At 37.6% G+C, this 17,156-nt stretch overlaps 1 protein-coding gene across 1 annotated transcript in view; it reads right to left on the minus strand.

Annotated features, from left to right (window-relative positions):
* The window catches only part of fbn2a (fibrillin 2a), a 353,303-nt gene that overhangs the window by 46,168 nt on the left and 289,979 nt on the right, over positions 1-17,156 (minus strand). The window contains exons 44-55 of the mRNA XM_069927980.1: positions 16,081-16,206; positions 14,505-14,630; positions 13,521-13,646; positions 11,547-11,663; positions 10,497-10,625; positions 10,286-10,405; positions 9,805-9,930; positions 9,307-9,459; positions 7,118-7,183; positions 4,986-5,111; positions 4,418-4,537; positions 2,615-2,737 (exon numbers count right to left, since the gene is read on the minus strand). Coding sequence (XP_069784081.1) covers positions 2,615-2,737; positions 4,418-4,537; positions 4,986-5,111; positions 7,118-7,183; positions 9,307-9,459; positions 9,805-9,930; positions 10,286-10,405; positions 10,497-10,625; positions 11,547-11,663; positions 13,521-13,646; positions 14,505-14,630; positions 16,081-16,206 — 1,458 coding nt within the window. The remainder of the gene's footprint in view (positions 1-2,614; positions 2,738-4,417; positions 4,538-4,985; positions 5,112-7,117; positions 7,184-9,306; positions 9,460-9,804; positions 9,931-10,285; positions 10,406-10,496; positions 10,626-11,546; positions 11,664-13,520; positions 13,647-14,504; positions 14,631-16,080; positions 16,207-17,156) is intronic.

Raw genomic sequence — 17,156 nt, forward strand, 5'->3', positions numbered from 1 at the left:
GTTGTATGAAAATGAAACCAGCACTCAAACTAAAACTAATTAGATAATACTTCTTGATGGATATCTGCTATTGACAGAAAGAAGATTTTGCTGGCATGTTTGTTGATGTACTCATAGAAGTAATTGTGGGAAATTCTTGTCATTTCAAGGACATATTGGAAGTGCAACGTAACATTTTTAACTGATTAACAGGAATACATTTAAATCCCATGTAATGTACTTGAAAAGTACAAGGCAAGAATGCTAAAAAACCCCCCAAAATTCATGAACACCCTTAGGACAAGGAAAGGCCATTTAGTCAATGTGTGAGCGGCTGCACCATATCATCAGATGCAAGGATCGACAATGAGATAGACAACAGACTCGCCAAGGCAAATAGCGCCTTTGGAAGACTACACAAAAGAGTCTGGAAAAACAACCAACTGAAAAACCTCACAAAGATAAGCGTATACAGAGCCGTTGTCATACCCACACTCCTGTTCGGCTCCGAATCATGGGTCCTCTACCGGCATCACCTACGGCTCCTAGAACGCTTCCACCAGCGTTGTCTCCGCTCCATCCTCAACATCCATTGGAGCGCTTTCATCCCTAACGTCGAAGTACTCGAGATGGCAGAGGTCGACAGCATCGAGTCCACGCTGCTGAAGATCCAGCTGCTCTGGGTGGGTCACGTCTCCAGAATGGAGGACCATCGCCTTCCCAAGATCTTATATGGCGAGCTCTCTACTGGCCACCGTGACAGAGGTGCACCAAAGAAAAGGTACAAGGACTGCCTAAAGAAATTTCTTGGTGCCTGCCACATTGACCACCGCCAGTGGGCTGATATCGCCTCAAACCGTGCATCTTGGCGCCTCACAGTTTGGCGGGCAGCATCACAGTTTGGCGGGCAGCAACCTCCTTTGAAGAAGACTGCAGAGCCCACCTCACTGACAAAAGGCAAAGGAGGAAAAACCCAACACCCAACCCCAACCAACCATTTTTCCCCTGCAGCCGCTGCAACCGTGTCTGCCTGTCCCGCATCGGACTTGTCAGCCACAAACGAGCCTGCAGCTGACGTGGACTTTTACCCCCTCCATAAATCTTCGTCCGCGAAGCCAAGCCAAAGAAGAAGAAAGAAGAGCTTTGTTAGATCATGTCAGCTCATCTACTTCTCTTGGCAACCTCAGCTGCTTTTTGGTGCAATAGTATATATATTTGAGTCCTTGAATGATTTGTATTCTAGTGTCTGAGAATAATCCACTTGTCACAATGTATGAGCCTGTTATGGATCTTCCATTTTCAATGGCAATCATTCTCTCAAAAGCAACAATATTATTTTGATCAAAAGATGATTAGTATGTCATGACCACAGTCTGTCTGGGTCAGAAGCACCTTCACGCAGAGCACTGAAGCACCTTCACGCAGAGCACTAGAGCACCTCAGGACTGTATGCTCAGCCTGCTCCTGTTCACGCTACTGACACTTGACTGCATTGCCAGGTCCAGTTCCAACAGAGTCATCAGGTTTGCAGATGTGACAACAGAAGCTGGCCTCATTAGCAACAACAATGAGTTGCACTACGAGAGAAGTAGAAGATCTTGCGATATGTTGCAAAAATAACAAACCAAGTCTCAATGTGGACAAGATGAAGGAGATGATCATGGACATCAGGAGGACCAGGAACAACCACCCTCCTCTACACATCAATAATTAGGTAGTAGAGAGAGTAGAGAGCACCAGATTCCTTGGATCCACTTAATAAATGATCTATCGTGGACACACATCTCCTCACTTGTCAGGAAAATGCAACAGTGACTGCACATCGTTAGAAGAGCAAAGCAGTCAAAGCTCCCAGTCACCATCATGTCAACCTTCTATTGATAGCATCCTGTCTGGCTTCATCACAGTGTGGTACAGTTGCTGTAGAGAATTACATTAGAGGTCAATCTACAGGGCCGTAAGAGTGGCAGAGAGGATCACTGGGATCTCCATCCTCATCATCGACATGATCTACTGGGATCATTGTCTCAACAAGGCATGCAAAATCATTGAGGACTCCTCCCACCTGACACAGAGCATCTACTCCTGTGGGGAAACAGATACAGAAGTATCAGAGCCAGCATCATGAGGCTGAGAAACAGCTTATTCCTTCATGCAGTGAGAATGCTGAACCACCAAAGGAACTGCACATACTAACCATCAGAGACTCTTAAATTATGAAGCAATATTTATTTTTATATATATATGTGTGTGTGTGTATATGTGTATGTATATATATATATATATTATATATATATATATATACATATATATATATATATTATATATATATATTATATATATATATATATATATATATATACACATATATACATATACACACTATATATATCAGATACTGTTTGACTATATGTGTGTTAGGTCAGGTTGTGTGTCCCATGTTTTGCTCCGAGGACCGGCAAATGCTATTCTGTTGGGTTGTACTTGTGCAATTGGATGATAATAAGCTTGAACTTGAATGCACTGACAAGCAAGGTTGTGGTTTATGAGTTGATTCTCCTGAATAAGTCTCAGATTTTTTTTTTCAATTTGCAGAAGATTTGTACCACGACTGTTCTCCACCATTTAACCTCACCTCTGCACATCTTCAGGTCTTCTCTTAAAGTGTATCCAGTAGGACAGGTGCATTCATAGGAACCAAAGGTATTGATGCAGCGGAAAGCACACAGCAATGGGTTCAATGCACATTCATTTATATCTGAAAAGTAAAACAGAAATTCAATGGTCTCTGAAGTACAGTCCTTTTCTCAGCAACCTTTTGTACCTCAATCTGAAAATGAAGAAGTTGATTCATGGAAGAAAAAAAAACAATCATACTGGGACTTGTATTGATTGGGAATGGACAAGGGTTTTAACACGGTTGAGTCCATGGGATTTAGGTGGTATTAGGTGTGATAAAAGAGGGGGAAAATGGAGAATAACCCTAACCACGTTCTCAAAATCCCAAACATGTCAATGATCTAACACTAAGTTACCAACATACAGGTTTTAGATACATGGATTAAGAGGAAGACCAACAACACTGTCAGAAAGTGAATAACTGTTAAGAGAGTGGAAGCTTTTCCTGGAACTTGGTTTGGAGCTATAAATGAGGATGGATGTTGCCAACTCAAGGTGGAAGAGTAGAGATTTAGGGAACAGGTGAGGTCCCAGACTATACAGAACCTGAAGTTGGAAACTGTCCTCCTTGCTACTAGCCTAGCCCTGGCAGATGGTTATTAATGTGAGCAGGTGTGAGGTGTTGCATAATGGGAGGTCAAATGTAAGGGGAGAGTACTGTATACAGTTAATGGCAGCACCCTTAACACCACAGATGCACAGAAGGATTTGGGGTCCAAGTTGACAGTTCCCTGAAAGTCACCATGCAGGTAAATTGGGTGTTATAGAAGACATATGGAATGCTTGCCTTCATTTGTTGGCCCACTCAGTAGGGCAAGGAAGGTACATTGCAGATATATAAAACTTTGGTCAGGCTGCACTTGGAGTGTTAACTTTCAACTGCATTATTTGACTTGTTGAAATACACCATGCATTTGTTTTATTATTGCACTATCTGTTGTACAATTATTGTAGGGATATAAATTACTTTACTTTTCTCAATAATGAAATATTTAATATCACAGAATGTTATTAGAACTGGAAGAGGCTTCCAGCCTATTGGCACATTTTGATATTCTCTCTTGGTGCTGAATTGTGAATATATTAATCAATGGACTTGATTTTGACTCATCTCAGGTGTGAAAGTTCAAGGAGTTAAAACATCAAAAGTCAATATGATAAAACTCAATTTCCAACTGATATGTTTGTACATTGCGTTACTTGATTTCAATGTATGGATAGATTACATTGTTGACATGTTTCATTTAACTTTCAGATCGCAATTCAAAACTTGATGTTGAACTTACTGCTGCAGTACACATGATCAAAAAATCCAGAGGCGAATGAAAAACAGGAGGTCCTGAATTCATAAGGGTAAATGGCTTTTAAAGAGCCCCTTTACAACATAACCTTCTGTCTGAGGAAGGATAGCAATTCAAACCATCAAAGAAGCCACTGACCCTCTAACATTCTGTGCTTCATTAGGAGGACTTGAAAATCAAATAGCAAGAATGAATGACAAATGTTTGAATTTGAAGACCTGAAAACATCAACTTCCTGATTCATTCCTCCATTCGCTCTCTCTCTCTGCCCACCCCACTCTTCCAACCCCTCCTCCTCAGGAGGGATCTGAGAGACATAGAGCAAATGCAAACAGCTCTTTCCTTATATAATCTGTCAGGATTACCTGTCACTTTTCTGGTGTCAAATTGCAGTCACTACAAATTTTGCAAAAATGTGAAAATGAAAACTTGAAAATTGTATAATTATTAAAAGTTACCTTCACAAGTTATCATTGGACCTGGTTCAAATCCTTCATCACAACTGCATTCAAATCCACCAATCACATTAGTGCACGTGCCATTGCCGCAGGGGTTACCAATAGAACATTCATCGATGTCTGTTGGAACAGCAAAAATGACGAGGCTTTGCGATTGTGTATTTTGCTCTTTTTTACTTGTAGTGTTTTGAACTATTATGTACTACAATATTGTAACATTAAAATATTACAGATTACATTCTGGTAATATTAGCAAATAAATTTGGGAATGTTTAGGAATATATGCACCCTATATTGAGGATGGAAAATAATAAAGTGAGAGTGCAAAAGTAGTTAATATTTAAGGGTTAATCCGTAGTCACAATACATACATGTAAACAAAAAAAAAATAATGGAGCAGATCAGCTGTTCCTTAGACACACTGCTTAACTTTATTTTGCACATAATTCAATGGAATGGAAATGAGAGTATAAATGTTGGGGCAAGCTATTATAATCAATTTCCACCCATCATAATAAGTGAATCTAACCCATGCCATTCACTTTAAAATGACCAACAGCTTCCCTACCAGCACAATTAACTCCACTGTAGTCCAAGCTATATCCCATTGGACACTCGCATCGGAACGATCCATCGGTATTGATGCAATGGCCATCTGAACAAATTCCAGGGTTTTCGAAACATTCATTAACATCTACATTGCAGAACAATGAAAATCAGATCAGAATATATTAACTGTCATGATGAAACATCTTCATTCTAAATAAATAAACTGCAGGATATGTTTAATACATTCAAATGATCATTTACTTTTTACTAACATAAACATTATCTCTTTTTGAGATGCAGTTGTCACTGCTACAGACAGCATTTATTGCTTCTAGCATAGTAACCTTAGTGAAGAGCTTCCTTTTTAAATAGATGTAATCTGCTTGGTGAAGATACACTGAAAAAGTTGGTGTTGCACAGGGAATTTCAAGATTTAGGCAAGGGAATAATAAAGGAACATCAGTATCTTCATTAATTTGATAGGTCATGGGCCAGAGATTCGCTGAACTTACTGGGTATGTTGTTTTTTTTTAAAAGGAAGCTTTGAGCACATATCTGAATCTTTTCCTCTACCAGGTAATCTTTACAGTGATTGGAGTAAACCGTCTTTTACAGCAGCCTGACATTCACATGATGTGGACTTGTAGATGGATTTAGCTTGAAATGATTTGGATTGCAATGCTGTGAGAATTGACCAGGGAGAATAAATTGTCACTGGCTTATCATTCCATCGAATTTGGATGATTCTGTTGATCAGTGTTGGTGGTAGCTTTCTTTCATGCTTTGCAATCCTTATTGGGGTTTTCCTGTATCTTAGAAACATATTCTCTGATCCCTGACAGACACCGACTTTTGTACCAGGTCTGGATCTTCAAACACTATTTTCCTCAATGGACAAAAGATTGTGCTGGAAAATTGTGGGAGGTGGTGGTGAATTTTGTCATCAAGTGTCTTGTAAGGTGTGGAAAATAGTCTTGCAAACAACTTTTCTTGACAGAGATCAATTGATAGTGGAATGTTATCTTGAAATGTTTGTGCAGATCAGATCCTCTCGTTCACCTCCGTGAATGAGTCAGTGTAGTTTGGAGCTTGGCTTCTAAGCAAGAACAAACACAAGCATCCTCTGGAGCATCTGCATTTCCTTGTGCCTCCATAAGCATCCACTGTAGCTTCGTAACTGAGGATCAAGTGATGAAGTGCAACATTGTAGTGAGAAAAACTGAGGGAAGTGCCAAGGTAATGAAGCAGCCTTGGGTTTCGACACTGGGTTGTCTGTGGTATCCTGGTGGGCCTCTAGCCACTGAAGCACTATTAGTTGATGATGTTGTTGTGTAGCAACAAGCATGGGGGTAGCGTGGAATTAATAATAAAACATGGCAGGGTAGCTTATTATCATGTTCATACAAGAATTTTGCTCTCTAAATAGTCTGGAGTGGCAAAGGCATAATTTGGATAACTGCACACTGAAATTCATGCTGCCTAGGGGGCTTAAACAATGCTATAGGTACAGAGAAAGAGGTGGAGCCTGGCCTGACAAGGCTGTTCATAACTAACTCAAGCAATTGCTGTGTGTTGATTTGATGCTGTGTTTCCCACCTTACCACAGTGACAACACTTCAAAAGTGCTTCAGTACTGTTAGGTCTGCTTTGTTCATGAATGAGTGAGACAAACACCAGACTGAGTCGAAATCAGGGTTCTTTGTTCTTTATTACCGGATTGTAACACTTGCGACTAACAAAGTTAGTCGGAGAATGCATTCTGCCGTTATCAGCAAAATGGTGTTTTTTTATACCTCAGGATACGTACTTAGTAAATTATCATACCATGACATTGTCCAATGAATAAACTGTTGCTACCCTTTTCTGTTAGTCTGCTGCTCATCATTCTTGTTAGTGCAAAGCTTATCTTGAGTGTACAAGGTCACATCTGCATTCTGTTACTCCTTAGTACTGGGTGACTCCTTCTCCGGTCCCATCTCATGATGTTTTTACCTTACAGTATCCATAAAATGCACTGTCCTCCAGAAAAGGATTTGAAGGACGCTATATAAGATGCATTTTTATTTTTTAAATTCAAAATCATGCCAAATATTTGGCAGCAGTGTCCGTGACCACTTTGTTAACACTGCAGTACTATTTAGCTTTCCTTACCTTCTCTTGTCTCGCCAAAGCCAGGAATCGTCCCATGACCATATGGACACAGATCCAGAAAAGCAACTGTCAAAGAAATCAATACTTATTTTACAACTGATTAACTTTGATCAGCAGTTTGAATTCTAAGCAGTGGCCAGGGATTTAAAGGGTCCAATGGAGGCACGAGGGAGAAACTAGCCAAGACATGGGGTCAGATGAACGAAGGTTAGGATGACATGAGACTGGGAATGATTTTAAGAAATGGCAAGCACTTGAAATTGGGAGAGGATCAGGATGGCCCCATGTCAGAAGGATATGTGGAATATCAGAGTATTTGGTGAAGGGATTAGGGAGGGTTGATAGATATAGGTGCAAAGCAGGATAGTACTTATAAAGTGTGTATTTCACTCATTTTCTGGTCACCAAAAACAGTGCTAAGTGACTAAGACCACGTCTTTCTAGAAGGATCAGAAACTGACCCCTTCAGGACAACATCTTCCAAATTCTCCTGTTCTCTTCTAATAGGAGGGTTTCACTTTAATAAACATTATTCATACTGTATGTCCCCGATGCAGAAAATGCAAAGGAACTCGACAGGCAATAAGTTTCATAATTGCCTTAATATGACCCAGAATGGACATGATTTTTAATAGCATAGTGTTGAAAAATGCGAAGAGTTTTGCGCTCTGATGTCCAGGCAACATTCTTTATTGTTTTACTAAAATTTAAATCGAAATGAAATGAAATCACTAGATTCCTTAAATGATGTGATCCATTTGATTGCTTATGGAAAGGCATTTGATTACTGATGTTCACAATCTTGGGGCAATGCAGAATGAGTAAAGCAACATGATATGGTGCAGGGAAAAGCTGGAACAATGATCAACAGAGGAACATATTTTTGGGTATGATGAGATCAACGTGGTTTATACTGCCACAGGAATTTTGACAGAGAAACAATTTCATCAGAAACCTTGGGATATGCCTCATCATGCATCCATGCAATCATTCTCAATGGAGGTTAGTTATCACTGAAAGGAGAAGATGCTCATTTATGTATAAAATACATAAAATAATGCCAAGAGGAAAAAAGCAATTGCAGTGTCTGAAGTTAAATCCTCCATGGATTGGAGATCATATTTTATGAGTAAAGGCTGAGCAAGCTGGGGCTTTTCTTTTTGGAGCGAATGAGGATGAGAGGTGACAATTGAGGCTATCAGATGATGAGGAGCATAGGTAGTGGATGGCCAGCACCTTTATCCCTGAGTGGCAATGGCCAATACCAGGGGACATTAGTTTCAGGTGAGTGGAGGAAAATTTAGAGAAGTCACAGGTAGGTTTTTTCTTTACTCCAAGAGTGATGGCTGCCTGGAATGCACAGCCAGGAGTGATGGTAGAGGCTGGAACAAGAAAAACATAGATAAGCAGATGCCTGAAAGAAGAAAGCTGGAAGATTATGAGCTGCAAGGGTATAAAGTATGTTGAGTGGGTTTACATCTGACACCACAACACCATGTGTGGAATGGCCCATACTGTGCTATTCTATCCTGTTCTGTGGACTCCATCAACATTTCCTGTTTCCCCAGATAGGTAACCAACTTACTGAAGGACCCATCACAATTCTGATACACTTTTCTCTCCCTCTTTGCCTTAGGGAGTAGGTTTTAGAGTATGGGAGCACTCAAAGACAGTTTCTTCCCTGCGGCCAGGAACTCCCGTAGAAGACCATAACAATGCTCTCACGCAGCCCTTGAATTTTGCTAATTGATCTTTAATTTCATTGCAATCTTCTCCTCTGCAACTGTTGGAGATAAACTGTTAGTGTGTTCGCCTTTCTCGTGTACTAGATATTTTGTCCCAAGTCAACAAACTTAAACAAATAGGCCACAAGTTCAAATGAATGTGAGAAAAGTTCAGCTCAAAGAATTACTTCCCATGAAGAAAGATCTTCAAATGATTAGAGTTTAAGAAAGGGCAGTAGAAGCTGAACTCCTGTAATCATTTAAGGAAGATACAGATAGTGGTATTTTTGGAAGAATGCATCTATTGCAGTTCCTTATCCAAATCTGTTTTGCAAACAAAACTATACATTAGAGCAGTACAGTATGACTACCCTCCAAAAATTGTTCCCCATGCCATTTTTACCACAGTTAATGTTATCTCAGGTTTAAAAGTCAAACTTGACAAGGCCAGATGTTAGGCTTTACCTTCACCATCTTTAGGGCAGAGTTCACAAGGATCTCCCCAACCCTCTCCTGGCATTTTACTGCAACAGCACTTTGCTTTGGTAGTGTTGAAAGGTTTTGCCACTGAACATTTTCCATTGTCAAACTTGGTGAAGCAGAAACTTTCACGTGTATCTGGGAAAAATAAAAACATAACAAGCACATTTCAAATATCAAGCACAAATGTACATGATCTGCAAAAGCAAATGCATTGAATTTCTGTAAAAAAGACTGAAGGTGACTATTTAGAGGGCTTCTCTAGACTTTCCCTTGAAACTATTGCAGGCAATTAGAACCTTATGGAAATTCAGGATGCAAAACAAGTAATCTAATTTTCAACAATCTTCCAACAAAGTCGCTCTTTAGTAAAATGAATGACCCAATCTCTGTTTATTATATTTCAAAGAACACACAAAAGTGAACATGCATTCCTCCATATAAAAGTCCTGTTAAGCATCATGGAAGTAAATGCAGACTTACCATAGCACCTACGCCCATTCTCTGAAAGGATAAAGCCAGGACGGCAAACACATTCGAAACTGCCGGCAGTATTCTCACAATCACCAAACTGACAGATGTTAGGATCTTCCTCACATTCATTTATATCTAAAGAAAGTTATTTGTAAAACCATTTAATATGGGATTAAGTATCCATCAGACATCTCTGGCTAAGATCAGGACTATGGAAAGAACATTTTCACAAAAGTCTTCCAGACCTATGATCTTTATTGGACATTAGATCAGCATATTATTGGTACAATTAATGAAATATATTAGCAAATTTGGAAATTTCCATTAAAAACAAAAAAAGATGCCATCCTACTGAACTTATGTAACATGTTAGCTCATAAATCTTTCACTTTTAATATTTAAAATATTTCAATAGTGCATAAATTTTAAGATGGTGTTTATGTTGAAGTATCAATCATTTAGAACAGGAGGAAGTATTGTAGGACCTCACCTATGCAGTTTTCATTTTGCACTTCATATCCTGAAGGGCAGATACATCTGTAGGCACCATCGAGGTTCTGACAGATTCCAGGGGCACACGATGTCGGAGACAACACGCATTCATTGATATCTTTCCATAAAATAAGCAGACACATATTTGTAAGCCGTGTACAGAATAACAATTCTTATACTGCCTGAAAATAAATAATTGACTCACTTACCCATACAGTTCTTCCTATCAGGTGTAAGTTCATAGCCTTCCTGACATAGACATTGGAAGGAGCCAATGCTATTAAAACACTGTCCATTTCTGCAGACTTGGCCAAAGAGAGTTGTACATTCATCGATATCTGAGAGGGTGATGGAGAATATTTCCAATAAAAATATTGTGCATCCACTCTTATTTATCAAGTAACCTCTAAAGCATAGCTTATTTATTTGTGTTTTAGAATAAAAAGTGAAGCAAAAGTCTGACATTAGAACAAACAAATCCCAATTAATAGTGAAAAAGTAAAATCTGATGGTTGGAAATGTAACCATAAAATTCATCATTAAGTCTATTGACTGAAGTTTGTTGCCTTAACAGTTCTAACCAAACAAAAGAAAAACAATGGTGTCAGACTCTTAACAGCGGGAACTATCAAAGGAACATGAACATTTTGAAGAGAAAAAGACAGAATTGAATTTTTGATGTCAGGTAACAGATAATAATATTTGCTAGGAAGTTCCTTGTAATGCTTTGTCAATATTACTTTGCAAAAAGTCAAGCACAAACTTCCTTTATTTATCAATCATTGCTGTTTCTGTACTTCCATAATATCAATGCTAATGAAACAAGAAATCTCTGAGGAATCTCTCAGCCTAAGGCACCAACTATATGCTGAGGAATAACTACAGTTATTGCATGTAACATTAAATACATTCCTCAGTACTCTTTATTTTCACAGACCCTGCGAAATTCTTTATATTCCAAAAAGCTACAATACAACAATATCCCCAAAATGCAAGAGAAGCACATTTGATAGAATATTATCTGCTCCATATCATGTTGTTTTATACGTAATTTGTATTAGTTCCAGGCAATATGTAATTTATGTTAAAACACATATTAAAAACTATATTCAGACTTAATCATGTAACATTGTCCTATTTTTGCAAATTTGTAGATTCCAATGAAATGTTTAAATTGTTATGGATTATGTAAAATTAAGTTAACAGCATTTTGCAAGAGAAACATTCTCATCAGAAGTCATGGTGTATTTTTGCCTCACCCATGCAGTCATTATTGTATGTTAACTCAAATCCTGGGAAACAAATACAATTGTAAGATCCCACAGTGTTCTTGCAGGTTCCATTTCCACAAGGCTGCCGCTCACATTCATCAATATCTGCAAATGTTAAATTATTTTGTTAACAAAGATATACAATTTTATTGTATAATCAATTAATTGGAAAAGCATTTCCACAACTACAAATCCAAGGGTTAAAAGTGAAAGAGCATACAGTAACTGTTCTTGGGTGTAAACCAAGTTACTCTGTTCATTAACTTCCTGGGTGTGTGTGGGTTTGCATATCTCTCTCTCTCTCTCTCTATACCTTTCTCTATCTCTATATCTATCTATATATCTATCTCATACATACTCAGACAGGCAATGAGTATGTGTATATGTATATATTATATTCATACAGTGGTCCCCCCTTATCCACGGTTTTGCTTTCCATGGTTTCAGTTACCCACTGTCAACCACAGTCCAAAACTAATCCAACTGCCCTGCACTCTCCCCACAGCCCTGTATCAGTCACCACACTGATCCCACTGCCCTGCTCTCTCTCAAAAGCCCTGTGTCAGATCCTACACTGATCCCACAACCCTGCTCTCTTCCCACAGCCCTGTGTCAGTCCCAACACTGATCCCTATTTACAAATAAAAAGTTTACAAGAACACTTGCATATAATATGGTGTTCGCACAATGTCCATATCGCATAACACCAAATTTCACAGAACATATTGTTATGAGCCCAAAGGTCCCAAAACCCAGCAACAATAGATATTCACCACCTCATATGGTTTATTTCAACAAAAGTTGTTTTTAATTATCTTTAAACATGAAAATAGAATCAAACTTTAACTTATCACTATTAACTTAACTAACCTAACTTAACCCCCTTCTAATTCTAAGCGCACAAGTATGTAATGGGTGTGTAAATTTAAGAAAAGTTATTTGGTTCACAGTTCAATCTCACTTCTCATTCTTCCAAGTTCACTGGTTGCAGGCAATTCTTATACTGTGCACAGAATTTAACATGTATAATTTTCACCAGGCTTTGGTGCTCGAAAGGTAAATGGTTACCGCTCAGGAAGGTTCTTGTAGGTTTGCAGAGAGAGATGAGTAGTTCCAGGATTTCCACAACTGAGGTACCACCATCAGTCACCTCAATGTCTTGCTGATGAAACTTGTCCCATCAGGGTTCTCCAGATGATAACCTCTTTCTTTCAGGCTAACAAAAGAGTTCCTTTCTGTTCCACTTATTCCAAGAGAAACATCAGACAGATAGCACTTCCAGCCATCTGCCACTCTGGAACTTCTGTTTCAGTTCCAATAAGCTTCTCCTGGCTTGTTACAGCTTTCTCTGTCACACACTGTCAAAGACTTCCTTCTGTCTCTCTCTCTCTCTCTCTCTCTAAAACTGCCAGGCAGCATGTCCTTTGCTCTCTCAATTGCAAAAAACCATGACCTTCTCCAGCAAACAATAGGAGTTCGTCTTTTGGTTAATCTGTTGTTTTAGGTAAACAATAACCTCTCAATGACCTTTCTGTGAAGAGGTATTAGGAGACGACCTGTATCTTGCTGTGGCTTTAAAGATAATAGTCCATTCATTCACTTCAATTAACAGTCACTTGTGAAATCTTCATAGCATTCTCCATAGTTTCTGTAAAGTCACTGAATATGAATTCTTCAGTATTTCAAATAAGATCTGTTTTAAAGTGTGTGTATGTATGAAACCTTCTCTAATTTTACCAATTTATCTCCCAAAAACATTCCCAAATATTCCATCACAGTATCGTGAATGGTAAGTGGCGCATACTCTATATAAGGTTCAGTACTATATGTGTTATCTATGATTTCAGGCATCCGCTGGAGGTCTTGGAACATATCCCCTGTGGATAAGAGGGAAACTAGTGTGTGTGTTATCATTACTGACAACAATGTAAGTCCTTACACTGCTTCTGTAAACTCACTTACCCATGCACATGGTCTGATCAGGAGTTGGCTTGAAACCATTATGACATATACATCGATAACCACCACTTAGATCAATACAATCACCATGACTGCAGATATTTGGAATTTCCAGACATTCATTGCGATCTAAGAAGATTATATTCAACAATTTTTTTATAATAGGCACTGAACATTTTAAGACATTAAGTTTTAAGTAATTGAATGCAACATTATACCATTTTTCATCCATCTTTTTTTAAGTTATCATCGGAAGACTTTACTTCAAAAATAACCCAGCTTTAGGTTGGTCACCCCCCTTTGTGTATTTATCATTATAAAGTAAGGGAATTTCTATCTTTTCAATGTGTACTTGATACAAGTGAAACAAGTACACAGTTACAGATAAAATCGATTTATGTTCGTGAAGAGGTTCTTGTTCCACTGTTTTCCATTTATTTAAATTGTGAATCACCTCTCACTAGAAAGCTGGTCATCCATTTTTGGCCTTTCACCCCAGCTTATGTTATATAATGTTCTCTCTCAACAAAAAGTTTGGGAAGGAATGGCTGGGGCCCTGGCAGAGATACTTAGAGCATTTCTATTTCCCATGCTGACCCAGTCCCACGAATCTCCTGAATTAAAATTCTGATATCTACATTTAAGTTCCTCTTTGGTCTCGACTCTTCTGATTTCCAAAGGCTTCTTCAATTTACGCAATTGGAATTCTTGTTTATTTTACTCTGGTTCCACCACTACCATTGGTGGCTTTAGTCTCACTCTGGAACTTCCTCAACAAACACAGCTTTTGTTCATCTCCTAATATTTTATTATGTGCAGCATTTTTATGTGAAAAATCTTAGGTTTGTTTTAGTGATTGGGATATATAAAAACAATGCATAAATATTGTGTTATCCATGCTCGCCAATTTTCTGGCTGCTATACCATTATAGGTTCCTGCTAATAAACTTAATTTCCATAAAAATACGAGCCTTGCTGAAATCTTACCAATGCACGCTCCATTTGCTGTTAGTTTGTATCCAACAGAACATTCACAACGGTAACTGCCAGGAATATTAATACAATCTGCATTTCTTTGACAAAGGATGTCACCATTACTGCATTCATCAATATCTACAATAAATTCAATGATACCAGAGATTACATTACTGTCAGCATCACAAAGTAATGAGATTTAAAAGATAAAACCACAAGCTGTACTGTCAAAGTAAAGAGGATCACACAGTCAGTGCAGAGACTCAGAATTTGGAAGCTGCTGTGTTCTTAAAAGGTCCTTGCATACATATTTAAAGGAGCTGCTGTGAAAGAAGCATTTGGAAAGATTGACGACAAGTGGGAAAGATAGGCTAATAAAATCACTTGTTTATTTTTTGCACTAATGATAAACGATGGTTCGATTAACATTCAGAGGGTATCAACTTTCTACACTAGAAAGTTCTGTGGTCAAATCTGATACTTCGTTATTTACATGGCATCAGTATCCGAGAAAGATCAGCATTTTATTTTGTTCCTATTTTCGAACTTGGGTTTAGCTCGAGCCATAAAACCCGGGAAAAATGATGAACGGTTCAATGTCTTTCAGGCAAGTAGATTAAAACCTTATACTTTTTTGAAGTATGTTGTTTAAGGAATTTTTAGTCAGGAATGCAATGTGAATATCATAAGGGTTTTGGACCTGAAGCGTTAACTCCATTTCTCTTCCTGCATATGTGGCCTGACCTACTGAGTATTCCTAGCATTTTCTGTTTTTATATTACATTAGATGTGATTAATGCAATTAAAAACTGGTCCAACTCAAATCTATACACACTCACAAACTAGATTGCCATATATTCAAACTAATGAGTTACAGTATAAATTCATTTTCTTAATTGTTTTCATCAAATAAGCACATTAATTACATCAAATGAACTAGTTAGCTGCCTTGATTGTAATGCATCTAAATTAGTGTAAAATAGGCAATTATATTCTTCAAAGCAAAGAAAATAACAAGCCCAGCTGGGCCAAAATTTACCTTCCACCGTAAAATAAGATAATTAATTTGTAACTTAAGGACAAAAAAACTTTCTTAGAAATGGCATGTTTTGCTTTCCATTCAAATCATATTATCAGGTTTATTGTGGTTTCAGTAGAGTTCCCACCCTTCTAATCTAATTTTCAAAAATTTGACTTGAGCTCCCAATACTAAATATGTTTTTAGTAGTAACATTCATATTGAAATAGAAATTAAAGCCTAATTAAACATTTCATCCAAACGTTGAACAAACTGGCAAAACATTATGATTGTACAATTTTCCAACAAATCCTAAAGGTCAACAGATCATATAGGAAAACATGCAAAACTTATAAGAATAATTACTAAATGCATCAAAATAAGTCTGTAAAGAATTTTAGAATATGAAGTAATTAAAAATACATATTTTTACAATTATTAAACAAATTACTATTCAAAAATACATTATTATGTAAAGATAGAACTCATTGCTGAAGCCATACTGTAAAATTAAAACTTCACGGTTCTGTTAAACCTTTGCAAATGATCTTGCAATGAATGTGACAGTACCTTCACAGATGAGAAGCAAGTCATTATAACTAAATCCCATCGGACATTCACAGCGAAAGCTACCAATCTGATTAATACATACACCATTTGCACAAATGCCTGGGATTTCTCTGCATTCATCAATATCTAGAGATAAGAAAATTGCGATTAGACCCACATACTTTGCCACACTTTGCAATTTATACTACATATACTGTGTGATTGCATTGTTAATTCTTACATAAAAATTGAACATCTGAGTGAAATATGATCTTATTTTACATTTTCAGAACCAACTTACAGGCCTATTTCCTCTTGCCTGATTAGTGATAAAAATACTACCAACTTAAGAACCAGCTTTGGCAGCTAGCAAATAGACATTAAAAATTCCATCCATGATGTAATATGAGAATTCAAATTTGGCGATCTCACTGGTTCTCATCACAATAAACATATTATCTGCCTGTACTCATCAGTGCATCACTACATTGACAAGTCTGCAGTGTATTCTGATATAGCTCTGTTCATTAACCTAGAACCTCAGCTACTCTAATTTCTAGGCTGATGAACCAAAGAAAGTCTGGCAATTAGAAGAACAGCACATACGTTGGAGAGGCAGTAGTGAAAATTTACTTTGAAAAAAAATACGGAATCCAACGATTAAATTACAGATGTTATTATACAAATTTTGTTTGGACTCTGGAATTTAGAAGGCTAAGGTTTTAAGATTAAAAAATCTATTAATTGGATAATGTATATTAAGTGGCATCGGTATAGAAGGGTATTCATGGGAAATACCTTGATGCATAATTTCTTTTTCCAGAAACATTAATTGATGCAAGGTTAACTGTTAATTTAAAAAAAAATCTCAGACAAATTTTCTCCAGCAAAACCAGGGAACATGGAGTGAAATCTCAGATCATTCACTCCAGGTATCTCAATGAATAATAGAATTATTTTGAGAGGCAATATAGCTTGCATTTATTCCCATATTTCCAAAGGGGAACAGACAAAATATGCTGCAAGATATCCCATGCTTCAAAAACATTATAGCTAACTTAATTTTTTGTGGCAAAGGATCTGAACAAGTTAAAACC

The sequence above is a fragment of the Narcine bancroftii genome, chromosome 1 (genome assembly GCF_036971445.1).
Source record: "Narcine bancroftii isolate sNarBan1 chromosome 1, sNarBan1.hap1, whole genome shotgun sequence".
NCBI lineage: Eukaryota > Metazoa > Chordata > Chondrichthyes > Torpediniformes > Narcinidae > Narcine > Narcine bancroftii.